The sequence below is a fragment of the Colius striatus genome, chromosome 17 (assembly GCF_028858725.1).
Source record: "Colius striatus isolate bColStr4 chromosome 17, bColStr4.1.hap1, whole genome shotgun sequence".
Lineage (NCBI taxonomy): Eukaryota > Metazoa > Chordata > Aves > Coliiformes > Coliidae > Colius > Colius striatus.
Genome location: NC_084775.1, coordinates 15,181,819 through 15,208,925, shown reverse-complemented (window position 1 = coordinate 15,208,925; position 27,107 = coordinate 15,181,819). Strand labels below are relative to the sequence as shown.

The window sequence follows — 27,107 nt, the reverse complement described above, 5'->3', positions numbered from 1 at the left end:
GGCTGTGGCTGGTGGGCAGCTGCATCCCACAGACACTTCCCACACAAAGACTGAGGCCAAGGCAACGTTTCCCACTAAATTCTCTTCAAACATGAGGCAAAACTCTACATCTGCCAAGGAAAAGTGCAGCCCTTGCAGTCCCAGCCCAGGGTTTCCTCTCCCAGGGTTTCCTCTCCCAGGGCTGAGCAGTCCCTGGGGGGTGTGAGGGGCCGGGGGCTGCCCCAGCCTGGCCCTGCCACGCCTGGAGCAGAGCTTGTGCGTATCTTACAGCTTCAGGGTGCCCAGGAGCCTCCTGCCAGCTCCAGCAATTGCACTGCCAATCCCAGTGGAAAGAGAAGGAGCTCCAGTCAGTTCAGGCACTGTTGGCTTTCTTCTCAGGCTCTTCTTTGTTTGGGTCTTGCTTCAGCTTGTAATCGGCCAAGGCCGCCTTGATGGCGTCTTCAGCCAACACTGACAACAAAACAAGTGTTTCAGGGACAAGGAATCAGCAGGAGGGAACTAAAGCTGATGTAAAAGCACAAGCAGCCACAGCAGGACCCCTGCCTGAGCACCAAGCACTGCTGCAGGGAGCCCTGGGGCGGAGGCAGAAGGTCAGAATCACCACCTCAACACCTCTTATATCCACTGAGCTACACAGCCCCAAAGATGAGACCTGAAAGCTCTTCAAATAAGCTCAAAAGCCGGCCACAGGTGAGTTGTGAGGCACCAGCTGCCTCCCAGCTGGGCCCTGTACTTACTGGAGCAGTGCAGTTTGACAGGGGGCAGGCAGAGCTCTTTGGCAATGTCTGTGTTCTTGATCTTCAAAGCCTCATCAACCTGGAAGGCAGGGAGTGTGTGCTCAGAGGCCATGGCAGCTGCCACATAGGCTGCAGGGGCAGCTGCTGCCCAAGCTGAATCACTGCTGCAACAGCCACAAGAATCCAGGGGGAAGAACATGTCACCAGCCCAGGCTGCTGGGCTTAGGGAATGTCTCAGGCTGAGCAGTGGTGGGAATGAAGCAAAGCCCCAGTGTCATAGGGTGAGGGGCCCCAGAGGGACTGTTCTACTGGTGCCTTTTACAAAAGGGCTGGAAGGGACCTGGGAAGCTCATCCAGTGCAACCTCCCTGCCAGAGCAGCAACACCTAGAGCAGGGCACACAGGGACTGTGCAGCTGGGTTGGAATGTCTCCAGGAGGAGACTCCACAGCCCATCTGGGCAGCCCCTGCCAGTGCTCCCTCAGCTCAGCAGGGAAGCAGCTTTTCCTTGAGTTTCTTTGGAACCTCTTACAGACTCACAGAATGGTTTCAGCTCACAGAGCCCTTTAAGCCCATGGAGTGCAGCCTCTGTCCCAGCCCTATCAGCCCATTTCCCTCAGTGCAACACCCACCCAGCTCTGAAACCCCTCCAGGGACAGTGACTCCAGCACCTCCATGTCCTTCTGGTAGAGAGGGGCCCAGAACTGGACACAGGATTTTAGCATCACATAGAAATGCTTTTCTGGCACTGAAATCAGAGAAGTATCAATAACCTGAAGGCAATCCCTAACTCAGCTTTCCTTCAGAACCTGTGAGGAAGGTGTTTGTGCCTCCCTGCAGCCCAGTGGAAGGGCTGGGAAGAGGCAGGAGCTGCCCTAGAAGCCAGGTCAGTCCCAGGGCACAAGGTGTTCCTGCACAAGGTGTTCCCAGCAGGGAAGCTGCACAGGCTGGGAGCTCCGGAGCCTTTCAGTGCTGTCCCCCCCCGACTCCAGCTGGGCCGTTACCGTTTTCCCTTTGACCCACTCGGTCGCCAGCGAGCTGGAGGCGATGGCCGACCCGCAGCCGAACGTCTTGAAACGGGCGTCGACGATCCTCCCGTTCTCATCCACTTCCACCTGCCGGAGCGTTGGGGGCACGTCAGTGACCTGCTCGGCCACCCCAGAGCCACCCTCCCGGGCCCGGGCTGGGCCTCGGCTCCCCCGCGGCTGCCGCGGCCTTGCGCAGGCCCCGCGGGACACGGCGGGTGCGCGGAGAGAAGGCCGCGCCGTGCCCCTGAGGGCAAGGGGCCCGCTTCAGCCCCACGGCACCCTCCTCCCGCCTCTACCTGCAGCTTCATGACGTCCCCGCAGGCCGGGGCACCCACCAGCCCGGTGCCCACGTTCTTGGCGTTGCGGTCGAGGGAGCCGACGTTGCGCGGGTTCTCGTAGTGATCCACCACCTGCGGGGAGAGGCAGCGCGTCACGGACAGCCCACCCCGCGCGTGTGCGTGCGTCCGTGTCCCATCCCCGCCACTCGCCCCGTACCTTCTTGTGGTAGCCCAGCCGGGCCTGGCCGGCCGCGGGCCGCAGCAGCGCCGCCCGCACCGCCCTCAGCGCCGCCATCTTCGCTCTGAGAGGGCGCCCGGCCCGCGCCGCCCTTTTATAACCTCGGGTGCGACGGACACGCCCCCTCCATTCCGCTCCTCCAATCGGCTACGCCCCTTCACCATACGTCATCCAATTGACCACGCCCATCCACAAAGCCTCGCCCCCTCGCCCCTGGCCCCGCCCCCGCCTGGCGCGCGCGGTGCTTCGTCCCCAGCCGCTCTGCGAGAGGAGTCCCGCGCTGTCGCCGTAACGAACAACAAACGCTGTTTCTAATCGCGACACCCTCCCGTTTACTATCGCGACACCCAGCGCGGGCAGTGGCCGCCACACTCAATATGCCGGAGGAGCGGCGGTTTGCGCATGCTCCGACTCGGCTCGAAGGACCCCTGATGGATAGGGCCCGAGGTGTCCGCAGCGCCGCCTGCGCCTCAGCTGAGAAAACCACGCGTGCGGTTCCGCCGGCGCTCAGCGCAGCGCGGGCTTGGCGCGCAGCCCAGCGCGGGCAGCTGCGGGAGAAGGCTTCTCGCTCTCCCGGTCAGCGCTATCCCGGCGGCAGTGCGCGACGGCGGGCCAGGCGCCAGCGGGACAGCCCCGGCGGGCAGCCGAGCGCGCCCGGCTGCGGACGGAGCTGCATAAGATGGCGGCGGCGGGAGCTGAGGCGGCCGCGGCGGCGGCGGAGGAGGAGAAGCGGCTGTCCGAGGGCGACCCGGAGTCGGGAGGAGACTCGGACGACGACGCCGACTCCGACTCGTCCGGTGACGGCGAAGATGAGGAGAAAGAGAACGAGGCCGAGATCCAGCGGCTGGAGGAGCAGGTGCGGCCCGGCGCGGCGCGGGGCTGAGGCCTGGACGAGCCGCGGCCGCCTTCGGGAGCTGCGGGGGGAGCGGCCCCGTGTGCCGCTGTCGCTGGGGGCTGCCGGCTGCGGCGGGGCGGCGGGAGCGGCCCCGTGTGCCGCTGTCGCTGGGGGCTGCCGGCTGCGGCGGGGCGGGGGGAGCGGCCCCGTGTGCCGCTGTCGCTGGGGGCTGCCGTGTGGGGAGCCCGGGCGGCCTGGGGGTGTGCTGTGAGGGGGAGGTTCCAGGGGACAGCCCGAGCAGGCGGCGTGAGCTCGGGGAGGGGAAAAAAGAGCCAATCCCAAACCTTGGCGTTCTTAAATTGCTTCTAAGGAAGCGAAACCCCCCTCGGTTCAACGGGAGAAGACTTTCTGTTGCTCTCTGGGGTGTGTTTCTGCAGCCACCGCGCTCTTGGGCTGGCGTTTGTGCTGCTGAGCGGTCGCCTTTAGTGCTGAGAGCTGTGAGCTGAGCTCTAAGCAGCACTTCAGAGCTCTGCTCAGCATGGGAAGCTGTTTTAAACGTGTATCTGGCAAATGACAGTGAGCTCTGGGTACCTTGGCTGCCCGAGCACACGATGGGGTGGTTGTGCCTCAAAAGAGAGTGTGAGGTTCTGTCCTGCTCAGTGCTCTCTGGTTTCTTCGTGCCCATCTCTCAGCAGTGCTGTGAAAGTACTGTTTTTGTCTTTAAAGCTTTCCATCAATGCTTTTGACTATAACTGCCACCTGGATCTGATAAAGCTGCTGCGCCAGGAGGGAGAGCTGGTGAAGCTCAGAAGGGCTCGTCAGAAGATGAGTGAACTCTTCCCCCTCACTGAAGGTACAGAGCATCCTCTGCTCCTGCTGCAGCTGAGGCACCCCTGTGGAAACTCCCCTGGCTTGGGCTGGGTTTGTGCCAGGCTTTGAGAACGTTGCCCCAGGCCAGAGAAACTCCAAGGGCAGATTTGGGATGTTTTAAGCTCTACGAGGTGTTGTTAATGTGCAGCATTGAGCCTTGTACAAGAACTGGAGCTGTTGCTACTTGTGGCTGTGCTGCTCTGGCCTCTGCCAGGGGCTGCTGTGGCACAGAGAGGGAGGGGGGTTGTGTGTGCTCCCCTGCTCCAGGCTTTGTTTTTCCTCTGTGAGCTGAGTTGCTGCCAGGATGTAACCAAGGGGGTGATGGGCACGAGCTGGAGCACAAACAGTTCCACTGGAACACCAGGAGAAAGCCCTTTGGTGCTGAGGGGAGGGAGCCCTGGCCCAGGCTGCCCAGGGAGGGTGTGGAGGCTCCTGCTCAGGAGGTTTCCAACCCCACCTGGACACGTTCCTGTGCCCCCTGAGCCAGGGGAACCTGCTGGAGCAGAGGCTGGGGCTGGAGCAGCTCTGCAGGGCCCTTCCAGCCCCCACCACTCTGTCCTGTCCTGTGTGTTTGCTTGTGGCTGGTGCCCCACAGCTAGGGGGTGGCAGCTCTGAAGTGGCTCCAGTCACTGGGTGTGAGTCAGGGCCCAGACAAACTCCTGCCAGGAGTTACAGTTCATAGTTAAGCAGCAAATAATACAACATGGGTGGAAGGGGCAGGTGGCTTCTGAAGTGTGGAGGGGCTTTACTCATAACACAGTGTGGCTGCTCTGCCAGGCTGCTTTCAGGATTTCCTTCTGGGTGTGTGGAAGCTTGCAGTCCCTAAAGCCATTTGCTGTTCCTTGTCAGAGTGTGAGGTAAAGGGCTACCTCTGGATGCCTCTTTAGTTCCTGATCCTCTGCCCAAGCTACTGGTCAGTTGCTGCTTGCAGCTCCCCTCTTTAGACAGAAGTTCACTGCTTCAGGACCAGTTTGCAAAGGTCTCTGTGGAACTGGCAGTGGGGGCTGAGGCTGCTCTCCCTTCCCCTTTGCTCCTCTGCCCATGTTTAAGTCTGTTACTAATAATCCCCCCCAAAAATTCATCAGGTGGATTTCACTCCTCCTTTCTGAGCACTGAGGATGTGTCCTGAACCTCTTCCTTGCAGAGATCTGGCTGGACTGGCTGAAGGATGAGATAAAAATGGCTTCGGAAAGCTCGGAGCGAGAGAAGGTTTACGAGCTGTTTGAGAGAGCTGTGAGAGACTACATCTGTAAGTGGTGCTGCCCTGCTCTGCAGCCTGCTGGGGGGCCTGTCAGAGCATGGCTTGCTTTGTCTGGGGAAGAGCCCTCCTTGTGTTGTGATGCAGAAAATGGGTTTAAAATGCTGATGTGAAGCTGTGCTGGTTTGGTTCTGAAGCGCTGCAGCTCGGGCTGTTCAAAGGCAGCGCTTCCAGGGCCAGGGCAGCCTTCAAGGTCTTCTAGGTGAAGGCTGTGAGAGGTTTTAGGTGCATGTTTTGCATCTCTCTGATCTGTAGCAGCAGCAGGAGTTGCCCTTGCTGAGGAAGTGCTTTCTCCAGCACCCATTGTGGCTTCTTTAAGCTCTCTCTTGGAGGAAAGTGAATGCTTTTAAAGGACTCCTTCCCCCTGCTGTCTTCTGTGCTGCTTAATGCTGTCTTTAGTGCCATGTCCCCTCTGTGCCAGCTCTTCCACAACAACCTGTAGTTACTGTCTGGGAGCCAGTGGTTTGGAAGCCTGTGCTGTGGGTAACCCAGGCCACGCTGAGGGGCTGCAAGCCCCCTCCTTCACCTCAGGGAAGCAATGCATCTCTGTGTAGCTGGTGCACCAGAGGTGACACCCAGCAGTCCAGCAGCCAGTAGCAACCACAAGAATGACTTCTCAGAAGAAAACTGTAGCTGCTGGTGCTGACCCAGGAGCACAGAAGGAACCAGTTGAGTTCGTTACCTTGTGTGTGGCTCGGTGTGTGCAGCTAATGAGGTGCTCAGGAAGCAGAGAGTTGCCTTCTGTGGCTTTGAGGAGGTTGGGTCATCTTGTTTCTCATCCTTGTTCTTGTTCAGGTCCTGAAATTTGGCTGGAGTATGCCCAGTATTCCATTGGTGGCATCGGTCAGGAAGGAGGGATCGAGAGGGTTCGCTCCGTCTTTGAGCGGGCGCTGACTGCCGTGGGGCTGCACGTCACCAAGGGAACAGCCCTGTGGGAAGCATACAGGGAGTTTGAGAATGCCATCCTGGAGACAGCCCAGGTAAGGGCAGCCTCCTGGGCTCTGCCAAGCGGCCAGTCCTGTCTCTGAAGTCACCTGGTGCTTCCCCACTCGTTCTCCTGTGAGAGGCTGGAACGTTGTGCTCTTGTTTCTGTTTTGACCCTTTGGGGAGAAGGGTTTTGTGTGTTGTGTTGGTGCAGTGGTGGATTTGGGTTTAAATGAGATAGATTCTGGATATGAGGGGCTTTTCTTACAAAGCTTCACTCTGCTGCCTTAGCTTGGGCTGACAGGAACACCTTTCATTCCAGTAGCTTTGTTATCAAGCAGCATTCTTGCCAGGGAGAGCTTTTGCTCACAGTCAATCACTTACATTTTGAGACTGAGCTTTTAACTCATTCATTATCCCACACTCTGACTCTGGATGATGGGATACTGTCCCTGGAGCATATGACCTGACACCTGCAGAAGGTCCCTGTACAAGATGTGTGGAATGTGAATATTTCCTCTTCTTTTGTTTTTGATATGGGAGCTAAAAGATCAACCAGCCCTGCCCACAGCAGGGGGGTGGAACTGGGTGCTCTTTAAAGGTCCCTTCCAGCCCCACTCTATGAAGTGGCCCAACAAAGCAGTAACAGGAGAAGACCCTCTCATTCACAAGCAGAGCTGGAAGCCTTGAATCATCACCAGGGATTTGCTGCAAAACTCTCTGGTGTTCCAGGGGGTTTGTGCAATGGCACAGTCACATGCTGCTTGCTTTTACTTTGTCAGGTTGTTTCCCTCTGTGTGTGTCAGCTGAGTCACATCCTGAGTCTAATCACTTCCAAGTTCTGCCTCTCACAGCAGTGACCTGAAACGCGAGTTCCCGTGTCTGTCCTCCAAGGATCAAGTGGTCACCTGGAGCCCAGACCCATAAACCCATAACTAGTGCCCTGTCATCTTCCTGAAGCTCAGGCTTGGGGGAAACTGGTTAAACTGGAGTCCTTTTGTCCGCAGCCAGCTCCTGGCAGCGTTCCCTCGCCCGAGCAGCAGCAGATGCTCTGCAGTCAGCTTGAGAAGATCCACACGCTGTTCAGGCGCCAGCTGGGGATCCCGCTGCTGGGTAAGAGCTGGGGCCCTTGGAGCTGTGGTGTGGGTGAGCTCTGTCACTGATCCAGCCATCACTCATGGTTGTGCATGGTAGAGACTGCAGCTGTACCACTTGTGTAGCTTCTAGTGAGTGACATTGGCCTGTCTTTAGTGATGCACAGGCTCCTGGTGGTCACAAATACTCATTGGAACTTGGTTCATCTGTTTCTTTCAGTATATAATTGGAGGCTGCTTAAAAGTACAAGTGATGAGCACAAGCCATGACCACTGGGAACTAGGAGGCCAGCTGTGATCATCACTGCATGAGAATCTTGGTAGATAAGGAGCAGCCCATCCTGACTTGAGTCCTGCCAAGTCTAGTTCAGGCTTTAAGCCCCTTGAGTCAGTTTTCTTGCTGATTTGATTATAGGGGAAAGTCAAGAACAGCTCTCTGACTTCTTCATTTGGTCACTGAAAGGATTTTGACTCAGTCTCTTATCTTTAAAGTCTTGGGAAGATCTTGTCACTTTTCTCTATCAAAATCAGCTTGGACAGAACTTGCCCTGAGTTGGTGGTGTTACTGTGTAAGGTGAAGTGTGTGAACCCTTTGGGCATGCAGTAGGCTGACAGTTAACCTACAAGAGTGGAAGCAGAAACAGAAACGTTTTGGAATCAAATAGAGGTTGAATTCTGTTTCAGTCCAACGAGGTGTGTTATTGATGGCATCTGGTGTCTGTCCTAACAGATATGGAGGCCTCATATGCTGAGTATGAGGAGTGGTCAGAGGAGCCAATACCAGAAACAATCATAAAGAATTACAAGAGAGCCCTGCAGCAGCTGGAGAAGTGCAAACCATATGAAGAGGCACTGGTAATGGTCTTACACCATCCTTGAGAACAGAGTTGATTGCTTTGGGGTGGTTTTTTTACCTCAAAGGTGATGATTTTCCTGGTCACAGACATAAAGCAGCTGAGTGCTGCCTGCTGACCTCAGTTGTGAGCAGTGTGAGGGGAGAAGCCTCACAACTGGATGTACTGGGGACTGCTGAACCTATTGACTGTGCCAGGCCACCCTGGAGAGCACAGGGAGGCTCTTCCAGCACTGACAAGCACCCTGGGCTAGGAGGAATTGAAAATAGGGCTCTGAATGACTTTGGAACCAGGGTGGAACTGAGATATGTGAAAGTCAAATGCCGTTGATGTTTAGAGGCCAAGCTCTGTCTGAAATGGTCCCTGAGTCCTCTCTGAGTACCAGTTGAGCTGTGGGGCCTGTACTTTGTTCAGAAGGGTGTAATTTGCTCGTGTCCCTGTTTGTTTTGTAGCTGAGTGCTGAAACCCCCAAGCTGGCAGAATACCAAGCCTACATTGACTTTGAGGTGAAGGCTGGGGATCCAGCTCGCATTCAGCTCATCTACGAGAGGGCTCTGGCTGAGAACTGCCTTGTGCCAGACCTCTGGGCACGCTACAACCAATACTTGGTAAGGAAAAACCCCTTAGGAGTGGGGGATTTAAAATGCCCATCTTGCCTTGGCTTTCCAAGCATGAGGTGGAAGTGCTGGTTTGGTTTGTCTGGGGTGATCTCTCTGATTAACAGCAGCTGAACTCTTTGATTGTTTCAGGACCGGCAGCTGAAAGTCAAAGACTTGGTGTTGTCAGCTCATGACCGTGCTGTTAGGAACTGTCCCTGGACAGTTGGGCTGTGGATTAGATACCTCTTGGCAATGGAGAGGCACAGAGTTGATCACAGTGTGATTTCTGGTAAAGACAAACTATCTTTGCACTCTGCAGAGCTGCTTTCTGCACTCTGAATGATGTGTGACATGGGAATGGTGGAATCCTGGGGGGAAGGGGCTGGAGCACAAGGCTGCTGGGGTGGGGCTGGAGAAGAGGAGGCTGAGGGGAGACAGGAGCACTCTCTGACACTCCCTGATAGGAGGCTGAGGGGAGGTGGGGGTTGGTCTTTGCTTGCAAGTAATGAGCAATAGGACAAGAGGAAAGGGGCTCAAGTTGCCCCAGGGGAGGTTGAGGCTGGAGCTGAGGCAGAACTGTTTCCCTGAGAGGGGTGTCAGCCCCTGTGCCAGGCTGCCCAGGGAGCTGGGGCAGTGCCCAGCCCTGGAGGGATCCCAGAGCCATGGAGGTGAGGTGCTGAGGGCCAGTGCTGGGCTGGACAGAGTGAGGGGAGGGGAGGGCTGGGACTGCAGCAGCTTCAAGGGCTTTGCCAACCACAGTGATTCTATGCTAGGACCAAGCTGCTTTGATTGAGCAGCTTCAGTTCTGAGCAAGCAATGAACAACTTTGCATGAACATTACTGGATTAATCCAGCTTTTAAATTCACTCACATTCACTAGATGTAGTATTCCCTCTGCTTTCCTGCCTAGGAGTAGATGGTGTCTGTGCTGCTTTGTGCTCTGCACTGTTGCTGCCTAATTCTGTCAGCATCTGAAAAGTAACTATGTTTGTGGGGGGTGTGTTTTCCTTGTTGTCTTTCAGAAATGTTTGAGAAAGCTCTGAATGCAGGTTTTATTCAGGCCACAGACTATGTGGAAATCTGGCAGGCATACCTCGATTACCTGAGGAGAAGGGTGGATTTTACACAAGGTACCTGTCATGTCTCTGTGTGAACAGATGTTGCAGCTCCCTTCCACACAGCTCTCTGAAACAGTGCTTTTACTTCCTAAAAAAATGAAGAATGGTTTCATATCTTTCATAACATTTGCTTTGAGGCCAGCTACTGTCTAGGAAATACAACTTAGTTGGGGTTAAAAGAGCTCCTTGGTGACAGGATGGACTGTGCTGCTGCCAAAGTGCCCTGCCTGACTTCAGGGGTTTGATGGGGGTGTTTGTTAGGCATGTAGTGAGTTTTGCTGAAGTAATAAGCTTTGACTCCCTCCAACCCCCCAGTAAAATTGTTGTGGGTGTTAGGAGAGAGGGTTTAGTGTATGGCAAGTGCAAATGAAATGTTTGTTTTAAGGCAGCTCTTTCTCTTTGCTCCAGACTCGAGTAAAGAACTGGAGGAGCTGCGCTCTGCCTTCGCTCGTGCTGTGGAGTATTTGAAACAAGAAGTAGAGGAGAGTAAGTGAAAACATCCATTGTGGTGTTTCCTCCTGTTTAAAAACAGCTTTTGGAAGTCCAGTTCTCCACAAAATGTTTGTTTGCCTTCAAGTGTCTCCAACACTTGAAGAAAGCTGCAGATAAACGTTTCATCTCTGACATAGAACTTGTTTGATACCTCATTTCCAAGAGCTGTCCTCACACTGCACTTCCTTTTCTTCCCAGGATTCAGTGAAAGTGGAGACCCATCCTGCACCATCATGCAGAACTGGGCAAGAGTTGAGGTGATGTATCTCTGCTGTATTTATATGGCTAGGCTTGAGGAAACTGTTGATGTTAACACTCCTGCCACAGAATGCAATCCTCTTGCACTTAGCACTTTGTCTGGGTGACTTCAATGAGTGAATCTTTCTTCCTTCCACTCCTGTGTCTGGACTGGTCAGGCACATAGTGTAACTTTGGAGCATGACACCCCAGAAAAGAAGCAGCATTCTCTTTGAGAAAGCACTCAGGATCAGTAACTTACCCTGTTCTGGCTGCAGCCTGGCACACAAGTGTGTGTGTGTGTGACTTAGCAGCCCAGCCACAGTGGCCTGGAGCTGAATGCTGCCTGTAAACTGCCTTCAGCTGCCCAGTTTATTGCTGCCTCCACTCACTGCCCCCTTTCCTAAGCACTTCTTTTAAACACAAGACCAGTTCTCAGACTGTGGGGTACATTCATGAACAAGGACCAAATTCAGCAGCAGCTCATTTGCAGTGACCATGGTGAAATGTAGGTGGGACACAGAAGCCAGGACTGATGGACTGGGTGGCCAGGGAAGTGATGCTCAACAGTGAGACCTGAGGATCACTCTGAGGTGCAGATGTATCTTCCTGGGTCTGTGTGCATCATCTGTGGTGGCTGCTTGTTTTGGGGAGTGGGAGGAGGCAGGGCGTAGTGAGAGTGAACATGTGCCAGAGGATACTGAGTGCTTTGGCTTGTCTTTCAGGCTCGCTTGTGTAACAACATGCAGAAAGCCAGAGAGCTCTGGGACAACATTATGACTAAAGGAAATGCCAAATATGCAAACATGTGGCTGGAGTATTACAACTTAGAAAGGTAAGAGCCTGGCTGGTTGGCTTTGGTGTCCAGGCTGCCCAGGGAAGGGTGTGGAGGCTCCTTCTCGAGAGGTTCCCAACCCCACCTGGACACGTTCCTGTGCCCCCTGAGCTGGGGCTGGAGCGGCTGTGGGGGTCCCTTCCCACCCCCACCACGCTGGGATTCTGTGGTTGTGTCCTGCCTGGTAATGTTGATGGGGAAGGCTGACTCCCTACTGTGTGGTGTCCCTGCTGCAGAGCTCATGGGGACACTCAGCACTGCAGGAAGGCTTTGCACCGGGCTGTGCAGTGCACCAGCGACTATCCCGAGCACGTCTGCGAGGTGCTGCTCACGCTGGAGAGAATAGAAGGTAACTACCTGCAGCTCTCACCTTACCCAGTCTGCTTAGTGCACAATGACACAGTGAAATTCCATCTAACCTCTTGTGTTCTGCTCAAGGCTTGTTCTGTTTTCACCACTGTAGTATGCACAAACAGCCCTTTTTGCCTCTTTTTCTGGCTTGGCTTGGAGCCTGTTGAAATTACTGAGGTGTCTTTCCGCTCCTTTTTGGAGAGTCACGTTTGAAATGAAGGTTTCTCCCCTGCTTGGGATCAGTTTCCCCTTTCTCTTGAAGGCTCCTTGTTTTACTCAGTTTTCCTGTGTAACACTTGATACAAAGAGCAAGTTCTGTGAATGAATTGACTCTCATTTTTCCTGAATTCTGCTTTCAAAGTACGAGCAGGCTGAATCCAAAGCTCTTTTTTATTGACTCCTTTAGGAACATTGGAAGACTGGGATGCAGCAGTTCAAAAGACAGAGAACAGATTAGCTCGAGTTAACGAGCAGAGAGCAAAGGTGAGAACTCTGTGAGCTACCTAAGCAGCTTCTAGGAGCCTGTGGAGACTTCTGATGTTGGTTCCCATAGATAAGTGATTTGTCTCTTAAGCCTCAGAACTATTGATTGTAGTTTAAAACTGTGGTTAACCTCCTTTGATGCCTTTGATCCTCCACCTTTTGACACTTGGGTGGATACAAGAGTAACTTCAGGAAGTCTCTTAAGGGCAAACAAGTGAGATGATCCCATCACTCAGGATCAGGTTCAGTACTCTAGAACATGCTCTGCAGCCACTGAGAGGAGGAGGGAAAAATACTCATCCTTGCATATTTGTAGGCTGCTGAGAAAGAAGCTGCTCTGGCCAAGCAGGAGGAGGAGAAAGCTGAGCAGAGGAAGCAGGCTCGGGCAGAGAAGAAAGCTTCCAAAAAGGCCAAGAGAGCCCGAGCCGGAGACAAGCGGAGAGCAGACGACGATGATGATGAGGGTGAATGGGGACAAGAGGAAGGTAAAAAAGCCCTCCCCAACTCCAGCCCTCTGGCCATGGGGTTGTCAGTTGTCAGAGGCAGATGGGGTGTCCTCAGAGCTGCTGTGTTTCAGGGTCCCTTTCTCCCAGGAGTTCTGCGTTGAAACGCCAGCGAGGTGAAGTGGGTTTTGCCCCACAGCACTGGGTGTTCAGCAGAACTTGCAGAGTTGTTCCAACTTGTCTTATTTCACATACATCTTGGAGTGGGGTTGGTTGTTTTTTTCCCTTTTAAAGTCATTTTCCTGCCTCATCAAATGATGCTGAGGCATGTGTCTCGGGTTATTCAGTATTGCAGCGGGCTCTTGGAGGGTGGTAACAGAAGATTTGAGCAGGTGGTTGCCCCTGGGAGTTTTGGGAGCTCTTAGATCCTTTGTCTGATGGGATTTGGGTTTTTTGAAGTAAGAAACAAAACAAATCAATAGTTGTTTTGGTTCAATCAGCTGCTGTTACTCCTCATTAGAAACCTGAGGCAGGTTTTTGTTTCGTGTCTTTTGAGACCTGTGACAATGCCTCTGGTTTCACACACTGCTGCTAAACTCCACAGTGGTGATGGGGAATGGCTTAGTGCTGAAAGAAATGGTGTCACAAGGCTTTCCATGTCATTGATCAGCAGAGCAGCCCAGCAAGAGGCACAAGGGAGACGGGGATGGCACGCTGCTGGAAGAGGACATGGAGGTAGAAACGGGACTGTTTGGAAGAAGTGGATCTGAAAAGCCAGATCACCCAGGAAACCAAAAGGAAAAGGCATCTACCAGTCGAAAAGACATCCCCAAAGTTTCACATGACAGCAGTAAAGACAGTGTCACTGTCTTTGTCAGCAACCTGTCCTACAACATGGCAGATCCTGAAGTGAAACTGAAAGAGCTCTTTGAGAGCTGCGGGGCCGTGGCAGAAATCCGCCCGGTGTTCAGCAACAAGGGCACCTTCCGGGGCTACTGCTACGTGGAGTTCAAGGAGGAGCAGGCTGCTCTGCAGGCTCTGGGCTTGGATAGGAAGGTGGTGGAGGGAAGACCCATGTTTGTTTCTCCATGTGTTGACAAGAACAAGAATCCAGACTTCAAGGTGAACTTTTATCCTTTCAAGCCCCAGGTTGAGCAGTGGGGCTGCGTGGGGAAGCTGGCAGGGGGCTTCCATCTGAGCAGTTGATGTCACTGGGATGCCTGATGAGTCTCAGGCATCTGGTGAATTCACTGCTCATTGGGAATGGGAGTGTTATGAAAGGGAGTGTTCTGTCTTGGCAGTAAAACTCTCTTCTGGCAGTTCCTGAAGCAGGATTGACATCCCCTTGCTCGAGATGAGCTCATGTGGGCAGCCTATTGATGGTGTGTCGTGCCCTGATTCGTACTGGAGCATCTCTGCAGTATATTTTCTTGGGTTCCTTACAGCTGTGGGCATTTATTGCACAACACACTTGTTCTCTACAAGCCTCTGTTAGAGATCAGTTGTATGATCAGGAGTCTTCTGCAGTGTGGACTTACTGCACAGAAAAACTTAATGCTCAGGGAGCTGCAGCTGAGCAAGAAATCACCATCAATGGCTGTCCTCATGGTGAGGGAGACAGATCTTTAGCAGCACTTAACTGCAGTCCTTAGTGTACCCTTGTGTTTCTATGCAAACACCTTTCACAGTGCTGCTTGTGGCTTTAGGGTAGTTTTGGGTCACACAAACATGAAGTTGCTCTGATCACCTAACAGAGTCTAATCCTTGGAGTCTGTGGTTTGCAAACTGAACAGCCTTTTCTGTTCTTCAGGTGTTCAGGTATAGCACTACCCTGGAGAAACATAAGCTGTTTATATCTGGTTTGCCATTTTCCTGCACTAAGGAAGAGCTGGAAGATTTGTGCAAAGCACATGGGAAGGTGAAAGACATCCGTCTGGTCACCAACCGAGCTGGGAAGCCCAAGGTAAGGCAGCCTTCATCCCCTCTGCCTTGTAAGGAGGCTTCCAAAAAGCTGCTCTTCCTCAGGTTTGGGTACAAAAGGGATAGGTTTTACATTTTAAAAGTTGCCAACCTGGCTTTGCATCCAGACTTGCAGAAATGGTTGGATTTACACAGCTCACTGCAAACCTGTGCTGCAAGTAACAAGCAAAGAGAGGAAGAGGAACTTTCCCAACATACCAATTCATTGCGTGACAAGAAAGTATGATATAAATGGGATGGAGGGGGAGACCTTGGCAGCACTTTCAGTAGAGTGAAAGCATCAGTCAGCCTTCAAAGGGTATTTGTTTTTCAAGTCGGTGCCTAGCTAGGCTTCACCTGCTGTAACAGACTCCCCTCCTGCCTCTCTTCAGTTCCTTGAGGCCATTGTTCATAACACCTGCTGCAATAATACATTAGTCAGTGAGAGATGAGCCACCTTTCTCCGACAGGGCTCATTATTTCCATCCTGGAATAAATGGCTCCTTGTTAAATAAGAGCTTCCAAACCAGCTGCTGCTCTGCCAGAGTTCTGCCTTGGCCCTGTCTGTGTGTTGGGCACTTTAACAGGGGCCAGCCCAGGGAAGGGTGGGTGCTTTTTAAAATGTATTTTATAGCTCTTGGCAGTATCTCAAGTACACACAGAACCTTAAGGGCTGGAAGGGACCTTGAAAGATCATCTAGTCCAACCCCCCTGCCAGAGCAGGATCACCTAGAGTAGTTGCTGTTACATGCACACTTTGTAATGAGAGATCTGGTGTACCCCAAGTCTTGCAGCTCACCCTCTGAGCTTGGTTTGAGCTGGGATTCTGTCTAAGCCCTAAATGAACCCACTCTGAATGCTTATGTAAAATCTGGTGTGTTTCCTGTGAAACTGGATAATCCAAAGTTACAGCCTGAGGGTTTGAATGTCATGTAGGAGAGAACAGTGAGAGAACTCAGAGGTGATGCCTCCCAGGTCAGGTACTTCCTATGGCAATGCCAAGGTGCCCTTTTATGGAATCAAAGGATCATTTGGGTTGTTAAAGCCCTGGAAGCTGCTGCAGTCCCAGCCCTGCCCTCACCCTGCCCAGCCCAGCACTGACCCTGGGCCCTCAGCACCTCAGCCCCACGGCTTTGGGATCCCTCCAGGGCTGGGCACTCCCCCAGCTCCCTGGGCAGCCTGGCACAGGGGCTGACACCCCTCTCAGGGAAGAAAGATTATTTGTCCACTTCCTGGCAACAGGCCCCATTGCTGAAGGTGCAGTGGCAGCGCTTGGCAGCTGATTCCACGTGGAGTCCACACAGGTACAGCTCCTGCAAATCCAAGGACCACTGAAACTGATGTGTGTTACCTCTCTTGCTTACTTAGGGCCTGGCCTATGTGGAATATGAAAACGAAGCTGAGGCCTCTCAGGCTGTGCTGAAGATGGACGGGCTGACAGTGAGGGAACACGTCATCAAGGTGGCCATCAGCAACCCCCCCCTGCGCAAGCTGCCCGACAGGCCCGAGGCCGCCAGAGCCGCGCAGCTCGCGGTGCCACGACAGCTCCATGGGGCGTGAGTATGGTCAGGGGAATGCTGGCAGGGCCTGGGGAGGGCTTCTGAAGCTGGGGAAGGGGCTGCAGCACAAGGGTGCTGGGGAGGGGCTGAGGGAATGGGAGTGTTGAGCCTGGAGAAGAGGAGGCTGAGGGGAGGCAGCAGCACTCTCTGACACTCCCTGACAGGAGGCTGCAGGGAGCTGGGGGTCAGTTTGGGTTGCAACTGAGGCAGAACTGTTTCCCTGAGAGGGGTGTCAGCCCCTGTGCCAGGCTGCCCAGGGAGCTGGGGGAGTGCCCAGCCCTGGAGGGATCCCAAAGCCGTCGAGCTGGGGTGCTGAGGGCCAGGAGTCAGTGCTGGGCTGGGCAGGGTGAGGGGAGGGCTGGGACTGCAGCAGCTTCCAGGGCTTTTCCAACTCAAATGACTCTGTGATGCTGCTGGACTGGTGAGGAAATGCAGTTTCCTTGTTTACCAGCCAGAGGTGTGCAGTGGGCACTGGGCATCCTGCTGCCTCTGCTGGGGCAGCAGCTTCCGTGTCCTCTGCCTCACAGGGCCCCTGCTGAAAGCTTTGCACCACTGGTTGTTCCTGTAGTATTTAAATGAGCCTTCCTCATTGGGAGCCAAGCCCTGTTGGTTCCCCAGGCTAAAGCAGAGTGTTCAGAGCCCTGGGGTGGTTGTTCAAAGCCTCTGTTTGCTGTGCAGGCGAGGGAAGGGCAGGACACAGCTGTCGCTGATGCCGCGGGCGTTGCAGCGTCAGAGCAATCCCCTGGGCAAGGCCGAGAACGGGATGGTCCAGAACTCACCAGCAACTCCCTCCCAAGCCCCTGAGGAGCCTAGAAAGATGTCCAACGCTGATTTTGCCAAGATGCTACTGAAGAAGTGAGCAGAACAGTGCTGCAGTCAGCAGGTCTGGTCAAATGTGAAATGCCTTTCTGGAAGCCATGTTGTGTCCTTACGTGAGCCAGGAGATGCCAGGCACAGCCAGTGTAAACACTGCTCTGGGCTGCTGCCCTCACTGGGATCAGTGTAGGAGGGTACAAACCCAGGGGGTTTTTTCCCCCTCTCTCTGTTTCTTAGAGCAAGGTGTTGTATGTTCTGGTGTTATATGATTCCTCATATTGAGGGTAACGAGGGGGGAAATATCTCCTGGCTGTGCTGGCTGCCACATCAAGTTCTATCAATACTCTCCAAACCTTTCTTTCATGGAATGAGAGCCCAAAAATAACCTTGCCAAGCTCCACTGGTCAGTGCAGGTGGTGGTTTGCAGTCATTGACAACCAGCTCCTTTCCCAGCCTAACACAGGCACGCAGGGACATCTCTCTTTCCCTTCAGAGCCCGGTGGCAGACGCTGTAACCTCACCACAATGGCCTATTCTAGCACTGGGAGAGTTTCTGCCCACGGGTGTGTGTCTGCACAGGCACAAACACACACAGCTAGCTGTTCCCTTCATGTTCTGTTCCAGCTCACCTGGGTTTTTTTTATATAGTGTATTTGTAAAAGACATTCAGATGGTTATTTTTGTGTCCCACTCCTTTGCCACCTTTGTTGCCCACCAGAGCTGTACATGCTGAGGACCATTTCCTTCTGGTTGGTTTTGCTAGCTAGCTCCTCTGTCTCCTGCAGGTGCTTTCTGTGTGGTTTTGTACAAATGTGAAGTGCAAGCTGACGTTTCTTGGTTTATTAAACTCAAGTTCTCAAAGGTTTTCTATAAATACTGTTGCTTTTGTTTAAATGTGGGTGTTGGGATTGCACCTGGCCTGTGGCAGCTGGGGACTGCTGCTGGAGCTGGCAAACACTGTGTCATTTGGGTACCTTTAAGTAGCTCACTCCATCCAGTAGAACTGGCCTGGAGCTGCTTGGGGCATCACCTCCCACTCTAAAAGAAGCTGGTGCATGGTCCTGGATAGAAATGTTGCTGCTCATCTGACTAAAGCTGCTGCTAACTGTGGAAGCTGGCACAGGTAAGGGCTGAGTGTGAGGGAGGAGCCCAGCACCATGTGTCTACCACAGGCACTGCTGGTGTCCTGTGCTGCTCTGATTTGGCTTCACTCAGAAAGGGGGAGTCTGCTCTGTGAACCACCCAACAGTGGCACTTGTAGTACAGCAAGGGACCAGGCTCTCAGGGTATTGCCCTGAAGCTACAAGGAGCTTGTATCTCAAAACAAGCTTAGGAAAGCTGTGATCAGAGTTGGATTTGGTGTTTGGGTGGGCAGACTAGGGCTGGCCTTGCCCTGCTGCCAGGCATGTACACACCATTCGTGCTGGACTGAGCTGGGACTGCTGCTTAGTTCACTTCACAGTGTTTTGAGAACAGCCTCTTCCAAACAAAGGCTTTAATATTAAAATAGTTTATTAATCTGTTACTAAAATAACATCTCTTTTCCCCCAGAGCTCTAAAGTGCAGGTTTTATTCATACTCACCTTGCAGTACACAAACAAGCACGATGTGGAAGGACAGAGCACCCTTCCCCCCGGGTGCTTTGCTTTCCCTGGCAGCAGCCATCAGCACAGAAGCATGGAGCAGGGCTGTAGTAGAGGGATAGCTCCCAGCCTCCTCATCTTGTCTGCTTGTGTTGAAGTCTCAACTACCTCACAGGTAAGAGGTGAAGAAGTTGTAAGACAGGCCTGGGGCAGGCTGACAGCTTAGGCTGGTTTGCAAAGGGCTTTGAGCTGAGCAGCACTCTGAACTGGACAGAAGGGAGGCTTTCTGAGGGGAGAGGTGTTGGGATCAACTGCTGTTACCCAGCTGGTTTAGGGAGCTGTTCTCTGTCAGCCTGCAGCTGCTTTTTCACCTTAAAAGCAAAGATAAAGTACATGTGCTCTGAATTGCACAGCAGCCTCCAGGTACTGCACCCCCTGCAGCACACAGCCCTCTGGTGATTCTTGCTGTGTTTAGCACAGTAATGATGTGACCTGCTAATTAACTGTGCAAAGACTGAGGTTCTGGCAGAGTTGCTGTAGCCATTCTTGCCAAACTGCTAGAGGTTGTCTCACAGTTACATGGAACAACCTTTTCTGCCTGCAGCTCTGCAGGAGCAAACTGAGCTGTGTGGGGACAGGCTGCAGCTCCCTGACAGGAGGTTGGAGTGAGAGGAGGGAGGATTGGTCTCTGCTCCCAAGTAATGAATAATAAGACAGGGAAGAAATGGCCACCAGAAAAGGTTTAGATGGGGAAGAACATCAGTGGGAAAGCTTTTCTCTTGGCCCGGGGAGCTGGGGGAGGCCCCAGGCCTGGAGGGATCTCAAAGCTGAGGTGCTGAGGGCCAGGGGTTAGTGCCGGGCAGGGGAGGGCTGAGACTACAGCAGCTTCAGGGGCTTTTCCAACCCCAACAAGTCTGATTCTGTGAGTTGTGGTTTCCCAGGGAGTCCTCAGAGCCCTTCCCTCTTCAGAGAAACAAAAGCTCTTGTTCCTGTCCCAGCAGCTGTCACCTTGAGCCGAATCTTTCCACCTTAGAAAAGGCAACTGAAGGTAAACATGCAAAGTGCTACTGGGAGGGGAAAAGGGAGGAGAGAGGTGCCTCGGGGAGCTTCACCTGCTCGCTGCTATTCAGGACTGAGGGGGTCAGATGAGGGGAGCTGGGAGGGCTCTTAGCGCCAGGCTTGGGGCTGAACAACAGGGCACAGGTAACACAGGGAAAGGCTTTGTCTTGCCTGGCAGCTCCTGGGTAAGGCAAGAGTGTGCAGCTGAGCGATGAGCTGAAGGGTTCTGGCTGAAGCAGCTTCTCAAAGCTCAGTTTTCAGGAGGAATTCAACTCCTCTTCAGCCGTGGAGCCCCTCTCCCCCCTCCTCCCAGCAGCACAAGCGCGGCAGAGCGCAGGTTCTCCCCCAGCAGCTCCCCTTTCCCCTGGGCGGCGTGTACAGCAAATAAATAACAATCCCTTAACCCCCTGCAAGCCACTTGAAAGAAATGAACCGCTCAACAGTGGCAGCAAGGGTGACATCTCCCTTCTTCCCCCTCCCTCAGGTGGCCACGGGGATGGTGCCGCCGCCCGCCTCGGGCAGGGCCACGGCGTGCTCGGTGGTGGCGGCCAGCAGCAGGTCCAGCGTGCTCTCGGTGCACTGGGCGACGAAGCGGATGAAGGGCCTCACGTCCCCCTCGTTGGCCACCTCCAGCACGTGGTAGTACTGAGCCCTGCGCTCCTTGCGCACGGTGACGGGCGGGTACCCGGCCTGCATCAGGATGAGGTTGAGCAGCAGCCTCGCCGTCCTCCCGTTGCCATCCACGAAGGGGTGGATGTAAACCAGCTTGTAGTGAGCCAAGGCGGCCAACTCCACCGGGTGCAAGCTCATGGCATCCTCCGAGTTCATCCACTGCACCAACTCCCGCATGTGCTTCTCCACGTCGCGGGGGTGGGGAGGGATGTGGTGCCCCACGAACACCTGCGTGCTCCTGAAGCGCCCGGCCTCCAGCGGCTCGGCGTAGCCCAGCACGCGCCGGTGCAGCTCCAGGATGTCGGCGATGCTCACGGGGCCCGGGCGGGCCAGCAGCGTGCCGTTGATGTAGGTGAGGGCGGCGTGCATCCCCATCACCTCGTTCTGCTCCAGCAGGCTCTTGCCTGGGACGGCGTACCTGGTCTCGATGATGTGTCTGATCTCCGAGAGCGTCAGCGTGTTGCCCTCGATGGCCACGGTGTGGTGGATGTGGTGGTAGTAGGACTCCTCCATCACCCGCCGCAGGGCCGAGCTGCCCTTGGGGATGGCCATCACTTTCTTCACCTTGCCGTCGATGACGCTGAAGTACCTCTGGTCGATCTCCTCCACCAGCGGCAGCGTCCGGTGGCGGCTGAGCAGAGCCTTCTCGTGGCGGGGAGCGACGGTCAGGGCCCGGGAGTACAAGTAGTCGGCTTGCACAATGTCCTTCTCCTCCTCCGAGAAGATGCCGAACTCGGTGAGGGCGTCGGCGTAGGCCGGGGCCATGCTGAGCGCGTACAGCAGCAGCCGCTGGGCCTTGTCCCGCTTGCCCTGCCGCTTCATCTCCAGGGCTTGCTTCAGGGCTGCTTTGGCTTCTAATGTCACCTCTGCAAGGCAAATGGTAACGGGGGTTGTAGTGGTGGCCTCTGTGCGCACCAAGAGAGGATTGAAAGGTGGGATCTGACTTGGCAAACGTGGAGCCAGGCTCTGCTGGCTCCTGCCACGTGTAGCTGTGCTGGCGGGAGGGGGGAGCAGCAGGGCTCCAGCTGGCTGTGGGCTCGTGGCCATCCCAGCAAAGCTCCAGCAGGCTGCTCCATGTGGGAGGAGACAGCCTTAACTGCCAGTCTCCTGGCAGTGGTCTCAGCCCACGGCTGCTAACAGCTCTGTTTCCTCACTGAGCTATCAAACCTCTTCCCAGCAGTGAGAGCTTTAATGTGAACAAAGCTGCACTGCTGGAACGATGGTGATTCCTCTGAGTGTTTGCCCAATTAGTGTCCTGGCCAGTAAAGGCACTGACCACAGCCTGGAGCTGCCAGGAAGGCTGTTGTGACAGCCAGCATTTCGGGATCAGTCCTGTGTACCCCAGGCTCCTGTGTATAACAACAGCATCTCTATTGCAGTTACCTGAGCAGAACTTACTAACTGGGAGGAAAACCAGTTGAGAGACAGAGCAGCTCAGGAGGAAGGCCAGCACCCAGCCCTGTGGTGAGGCAGGGCAGTGGAATGCAGCCAGGCTCATAATGACAGGCCTGACCTCAGTGGCAGAGTCATTTTGGTTGTTAAAGCCCCTGAAGCTGCTGCAGTCCCAGCCCTCCCCTTACCCTGCCCAGCCCAGCACCGACCCTGGCCCTCAGCTCCACAGCTTTGGGATCCTTCCAGGGCTGGGCACTCCCCCAGCTCCCTGGGCAGCCTGGCACAGGGGCTGTTTCCTCTCAGGGAAACAGTTCTGCCTCAGCTCCAACCTCAACCTCCCCTGGGGCAACTGGGGCCCGTTTCCTCTTGTCCTGTGCAGAGACTGACCCCCAGCTCCCTGCAGCCTCCTGTCAGGGAGTGTCAGAGAGTGCTGCTGTCTCCCCTCAGCCTCCTCTTCTCCAGCCTCAGCACTCCCATTCCCTCAGCCCCTCCCCAGCACCCTTGTGCTCCAGCCCCTTCACACTCAGTTACAGCTGACATTAAGTTGCAGTTGCCAGGGAGATTTGGTTTCCATTAGGGAAAAACATAATGCTCAGGAGCTGATCAGGTGTGGGAGCTCCTGGTGTGGGTTGTTACAGCCCCTAAGCTGTGCCCACCCACAGCCACTCTTACCTGGGGAGGCTTTTCCCTTCGGCACCAGCAGCTCCAGCCCACCAGATGTGATGCTCAGCCCCGTTGTTTGTCCCGTGTATCTGGTGACCCCCGAGGAGCCCACACCCACTTTGCTCCTCAGGAAGGAGAGTCCCTTGAGCACCGTGTGGCACTGGTCATCCTCAGCAGCCGGAGGGAGCAGCAGCATGAGCAGCGAGCCCAGGAGCAGCACCAGCGCTGCCACCCACCTCCCGCGGCCCCGCAGGCTCATCCATTTCAGCTCGGGTTCCGTCGCCATAGACACCACAGTCATCCTGCTTCCAGCACGGGCACGACGAGCATCTCCTTCCCTGCCGCCCCCACCTGGGAACGCAAACAGCGTGAGGACACGCGGCTGCCCGTGAGCAGCTGAGCTCCGCGGGGACGGAGGAGCTGTGTCTGTGCACGTAAGGCCCCGCGGCCCACCCCCTCCATCCCCCGCGGCCCCCAGGCTGAGATCCCAGACTGCCACCTTGCTCTGTGCCCCGTCAGCCGCTCCCAGCTCTCCCTCCCTCACCCCGGGCCCCTCAGGCCGGTCTGTCCCTCACCCCGGGCCCTTCCCTCCCTCACCCCGGGCCCTTCCCTCCCTCACCCCGGGCCCCTCAGGCCGGTCTGCCCCTCACCCCGGGCCCCTCAGGCCCGTCTGCCCCTCACCGCCGGGCCCGGGCCCGCTCGGCCCGCACTCTCCGCTCAGGCCGGCCTCTCCCCGTCCCCCCATCGCCCCCGGGACCCCGCCGGCCCTCAGGGCCGCCCCCAGCTCCGGGCGCCGCCGCCGCCGGGCTCCGGCCTCACCGTAGCAGCGTCCGTGCGCCGCCGGCTGCCGTGGCCCCGCCCCCTCGATGCGCCGCGCTCTGCCATTGGCTGAGCCGCCCCTGTTCTCCTTTCTTATTGGTGAGTCTCGCTTATGTTCCGCCCCCTCCTTTCCCTGCCCTCGGCTTCCTGTGGCGTCTTCCTGGTAGCGGCCGCGGCCCCGGCGCCAGCGGCTCGTGGAGGGCGGCGTTTGGTGAGCGCTCACGCCAATCATGCGAGGTGAGCCAATGGGAGGGGAGGATAGGGGAAGGGGCGGGCCCACGGCCTTTAAATAGCAGGTGCGGGCGGCTGAGGGGGGGCGGTGGTGCCGCCTCCGCCTCAGGCCCCGGGCTCTGGGATCCGTCCTGTTCCGAGCAAAACGCAGCATCCTCTCGGTGTTCGGATGGTGTTTCCTTTGGGAAGGCACCAAGGGGCTGAGTGAGCTGCAGCAGCCGTGTCAGAGGGGCGCTGCCGGGGCCTCTCCCTGGGCATGGCCCTGCCTCGGTGCTTCAGCCCCCAAGAGCCGTGCTCCAGAGCCTGGAGGCATCGCATGAGCTGTGCTGCCCACGGCGTGGCTGCTGCCTCTGCACCCTGAGCCTGCCTGGCCTTTGGGCTGCTCCTGTGCTGTTCTGGGGGGTTTCCACACACAGCCTGCCCTCCTTGCCCCTGTTCGGTGGGGAAGGCTGTAGCTGCTCTCCCAGTGCCCAAAGCTCTCTCAGATGTTGATGTGAGCAGGAGTGGCAAAAGCAGCTCCGTGAGCTCAGTTCAACGGGTGGCACCTCGGCTCTGAGGCTGCTCAGCAGCAAACGGAGCCCAAGGCCGTTCCTGCAGCTCTGCCATAGCCTGTGAATGCTGACAGGGAGGGTTTGGGGCAATGACTGGAGCATCTGAAGGGTGAGCAAATCTCTGTGTCCTTCAGGAGGAAGCTTGGCCAGTGCTGTGTGTTTTCCTCAGTGCAATGTGGCACCCAGGCCCCATGACAGCATCGTTAGGGAGTGATGATGTGATTTCCTCTCACAAAAAGGCAAGAAGCACGTTCAGAATCTGTTCACCAATTAACTCTGGTCCCAGGGAGGAGAAGCAACGCTGTTTGTCAGCCAGGAATGGCTGGCATCTCATCCTGGCAGCCCTTGGAGTGGGGCTGCTTTGTGATGGCTGTGCCAGACGCTGAGGCTGCCCTGCCAGCCCTGGGCAATGCCACTGCTGCTGCTCCCAGCTTGGCATCTGCACAGCTCTTCCTCAGCACAGAGCAGGGCCGTTGCCAGCACGTCACACCTCACAGCCACTGATGATTTCTGTCAGGGAGAGCGAAGGGAGATCCCAGTAGGGATGAGCAAGGCTGTGGGATGCTGGAGCTGTAGCGCTGGGTTGGCCCTTTGGGACTCCCTGACAGGCTCATCCTGGGCAGGGGTGAGTCTGGAGGCACAGCCGTGCCCAAGGGCTCTGGTCTGTGCCCAAGGGCTCTGGTCTGTGCTCTCACCTCCCACAGGAGATGGGCATTTGGAATGGCACCGTTGGTTGTGGCACTGCAGAGGGACGCTGGAAGTTGTCAGAGACCAGCTTTCAGGCAGAGTGGTCTCATCAGGAAGTGTTGTGGTTGTGGCAGGGAAGAGGTGCAGAAGATGGGTTATCCCAGCATCCCAGTGTGGTGGGGCTGGAAGGGCCCTGCAGAGCTGCTCCAGCCCCAGCCCCTGCTCCAGCAGCTTCCCCTGGCTCAGGGGGCACAGCAACGTGTCCAGGTGGGGTTGGAAACCTCCTGAGCAGGAGCCTCCACACCCTCCCTGGGCAGCCTGGGCCAGGGCTCAGCTCAGCACCAGAGCAGTTTGGATTGAGCAGCACTGATGAGATTCCCTTTCCTCAGGCTTCTCCTCTCCAGGGTGAACAGCCCCAGGTCTCAGCCTTTCCTCCTCACACACATGCTCCATCCCCTCAGCATCTTTGCAGCCCTGCCCTGGCCTCTCCCCAGCACCTCCCTGTCCCTCTGCAGCTGGGGAGCCCAGCACTGGCCCCAGGATCCAGCTGAGCCTCCTCAGGGCAGAGCAGAGGGGCAGCACAACCTCCCTGACCCTGCTGCTCACACTGTTCTCAACGCCTGCAGCACATCTGCGGCTGTTTGAGTGCCCGGGGGAACAGACGGTAGGTGGCACTGACTCATCTCCCTGCTCTGCAGCAGCCTCCCCCTGTGCTGCAGCCTCCTGGACCTTTACACCTTCTGCCTTTAGAGGCAGTCATCACGGAAAAAAAGCATATTTGAGGGCTGAGTAAGGCTCTGGCTTCGTTGTGGAACCGTTTGTGCTGGGATACAAGTTGTCCTTCTGTGGGCTGGGGAGGTTTCTGGGCTGAGGCACAGACCTGGCCTTTGCCTGGAGCTTGCACAGGGGTGGTGGCTGTTGGGCTGGGCCTTGGGATCATCTCACCTCACATACATCTGGAGGCTGTGGCAGGGCACACCCCTAGTGCTGTTTCTTTCTGGCTTTCCTGAGCTGTGTGTGAAAAGGAATGAAAAGACAAGCTCTGCAAAAGGGAGGCTGTGTCTGCCCTCCCCTTCCAGCCTCCCTGTGCTGCACAGCGGCTGCAGCTGGACTTCTGCAGGCCCAGGGGCTTTATTTGTGTCCCTGAGTTCCATCTCTTGTTCCTTGTGCTCATGGGCAGTGGCCTGGAGCTCCCTGCTTGCCCGTGGGTTGTTGGGTTCAAGTGAGGCAACCAGAAAGCTGCCATCTGCTTGAGGAGCATCACTTGGGAAGGGCTCCTTACCCATCTGAGGGTCTTGTTGTCAGGAGAAGCTGCAGGATGCAGAGCCAGGGCTGCACCCTGAAGTATGGGGTTGTCATTGATGGGTGAGGAAGAGATCAAATGCCTGGTGGGAAAGCTGTCACCCAGCTCCAAGCCAAGGGGGCTGTGAGAAACAGTTCTGGCATCCTCAGCTGTGCTGTTTGCAATGCAAATGGAGGCTGTGGCCTGGATCCAAGTGCAGCACCAAAGGGGCTTTTAATTAAAGAGAGACTAGAAGGGTGAGCAAAAGGCAAGAGCTGGATTGCAGGGTGGTGATTGCCTCTGGTAGCTGCAAACTGAAGGTGCTGAGGGCAGGGAGGGGGCAGAGGGAAGGGAAGGATTTAAAGCTCTCAGTGCAAACGTTGAGAAGCACAAGCAGAAGATGAATAGGCAGCTGAAAACAGAGCTCTGAGAGGGTGCAGCAGCAGAGGGCTTTGTTGGCTCTCAGCAAATAATGAGGAGTGAGCTGCTCAGACTGATGGGTTTGCAGCACTTGGGAGTAAATGTGCAAAAGGAGAAGGATCAGAGCAATGCTGAGGCTGAGCACGGGGTTATTCAGGGGAGCTGGGGCAGAGCTGGTCTAACATCAGACCAGCAGGCTTGTTTCAACCAGCAGGTGCCAAGCAAAGCCACTCTGGGTGTAATGAGGAATGCAGTTTAGAGGGAAGAAGGAAATAAGGAGTCTGATCCGTGGGGAAGAAGATCTCAGTGTTCCAGTCAGCTCTCTGTTGATTTTCCTGCATGCTGCTAGACAAAATTCCTCCAAATTCAAGCCCAGGCTCCCGTCTCCCCTCCCTGCCAGCAGCAGTGAAGAGAACAGACTCTCTTTATTGCCAACAGTGTGTCTCCAACTTTATCAGGTTCCTGCAGCACTCTGCAAGACTCAGAGTTGTTAAACATTTCACTTGATGTGCCTTGCTTTAGTTACTTTGGAGATGGGATGTTAAATCTGCTCTGTTGGGCTTTATGGCTCTCAAGAGGAAGAGGCTGAGCTGGGGCAGGAGCTGGGGCAGTCTCTGGGTGCTGGGTTACTGCTGGGCTTGGACCCCAGGAGCTTCAAGGGCTTTTCCAAATGAAAAGGTTCTGATTGTACTGCCAGCTGAGCCTAAACCCCAGCCCATGATGTTGGCAGCTGGATGCAGTT

General features: G+C 55.5%; 3 protein-coding genes across 5 annotated transcripts; 1 reads left to right on the top strand and 2 right to left on the bottom strand.

The window, feature by feature from the left end:
- Positions 1-63: 63 nt before the first annotated feature.
- Positions 64-2,363, bottom strand: ISCU (iron-sulfur cluster assembly enzyme). The gene is made up of 5 exons (XM_062010424.1): positions 2,259-2,363; positions 2,060-2,173; positions 1,740-1,850; positions 738-816; positions 64-450 (listed from the first exon to the last, which is right to left on the bottom strand). The coding sequence occupies exons 1-5, from the start codon at positions 2,334-2,336 to the stop codon at positions 353-355; spliced, it is 480 nt and encodes a 159-aa protein (XP_061866408.1). The 5' UTR covers positions 2,337-2,363; the 3' UTR covers positions 64-352.
- Positions 2,364-2,865: 502 nt separating this feature from the next.
- On the top strand, positions 2,866-17,880 carry SART3 (spliceosome associated factor 3, U4/U6 recycling protein). 2 transcript variants are annotated; one of them, XM_062010411.1, is made up of 19 exons: positions 2,866-3,135; positions 3,841-3,967; positions 5,129-5,233; positions 6,038-6,222; positions 7,174-7,279; positions 7,991-8,115; positions 8,567-8,722; positions 8,864-9,002; positions 9,736-9,843; positions 10,240-10,317; positions 10,522-10,580; positions 11,286-11,395; positions 11,632-11,744; positions 12,153-12,229; positions 12,546-12,714; positions 13,343-13,794; positions 14,483-14,635; positions 16,000-16,187; positions 16,869-17,880. In XM_062010411.1, exons 1-19 carry the CDS (start codon positions 2,959-2,961, stop codon positions 17,047-17,049), a joined length of 2,808 nt encoding a protein of 935 aa, XP_061866395.1. In that variant the 5' UTR covers positions 2,866-2,958; the 3' UTR covers positions 17,050-17,880. The 2 variants fall into 2 exon arrangements, with proteins under 2 accessions (XP_061866395.1, XP_061866396.1); XM_062010412.1 differs by having other exon boundaries at positions 2,870-3,135; positions 13,346-13,794.
- Positions 17,881-18,500: 620 nt separating this feature from the next.
- FICD (FIC domain protein adenylyltransferase) lies at positions 18,501-22,845 on the bottom strand. 2 transcript variants are annotated; one of them, XM_010198139.2, is made up of 2 exons: positions 22,379-22,845; positions 18,501-21,186 (listed from the first exon to the last, which is right to left on the bottom strand). In XM_010198139.2, the coding sequence occupies exons 1-2, from the start codon at positions 22,674-22,676 to the stop codon at positions 20,129-20,131; spliced, it is 1,356 nt and encodes a 451-aa protein (XP_010196441.2). In that variant the 5' UTR covers positions 22,677-22,845; the 3' UTR covers positions 18,501-20,128. The 2 variants fall into 2 exon arrangements, with proteins under 2 accessions (XP_010196441.2, XP_061866404.1); XM_062010420.1 differs by having other exon boundaries at positions 22,385-22,822.
- Between the last annotated feature and the right edge of the window lie 4,262 nt (positions 22,846-27,107).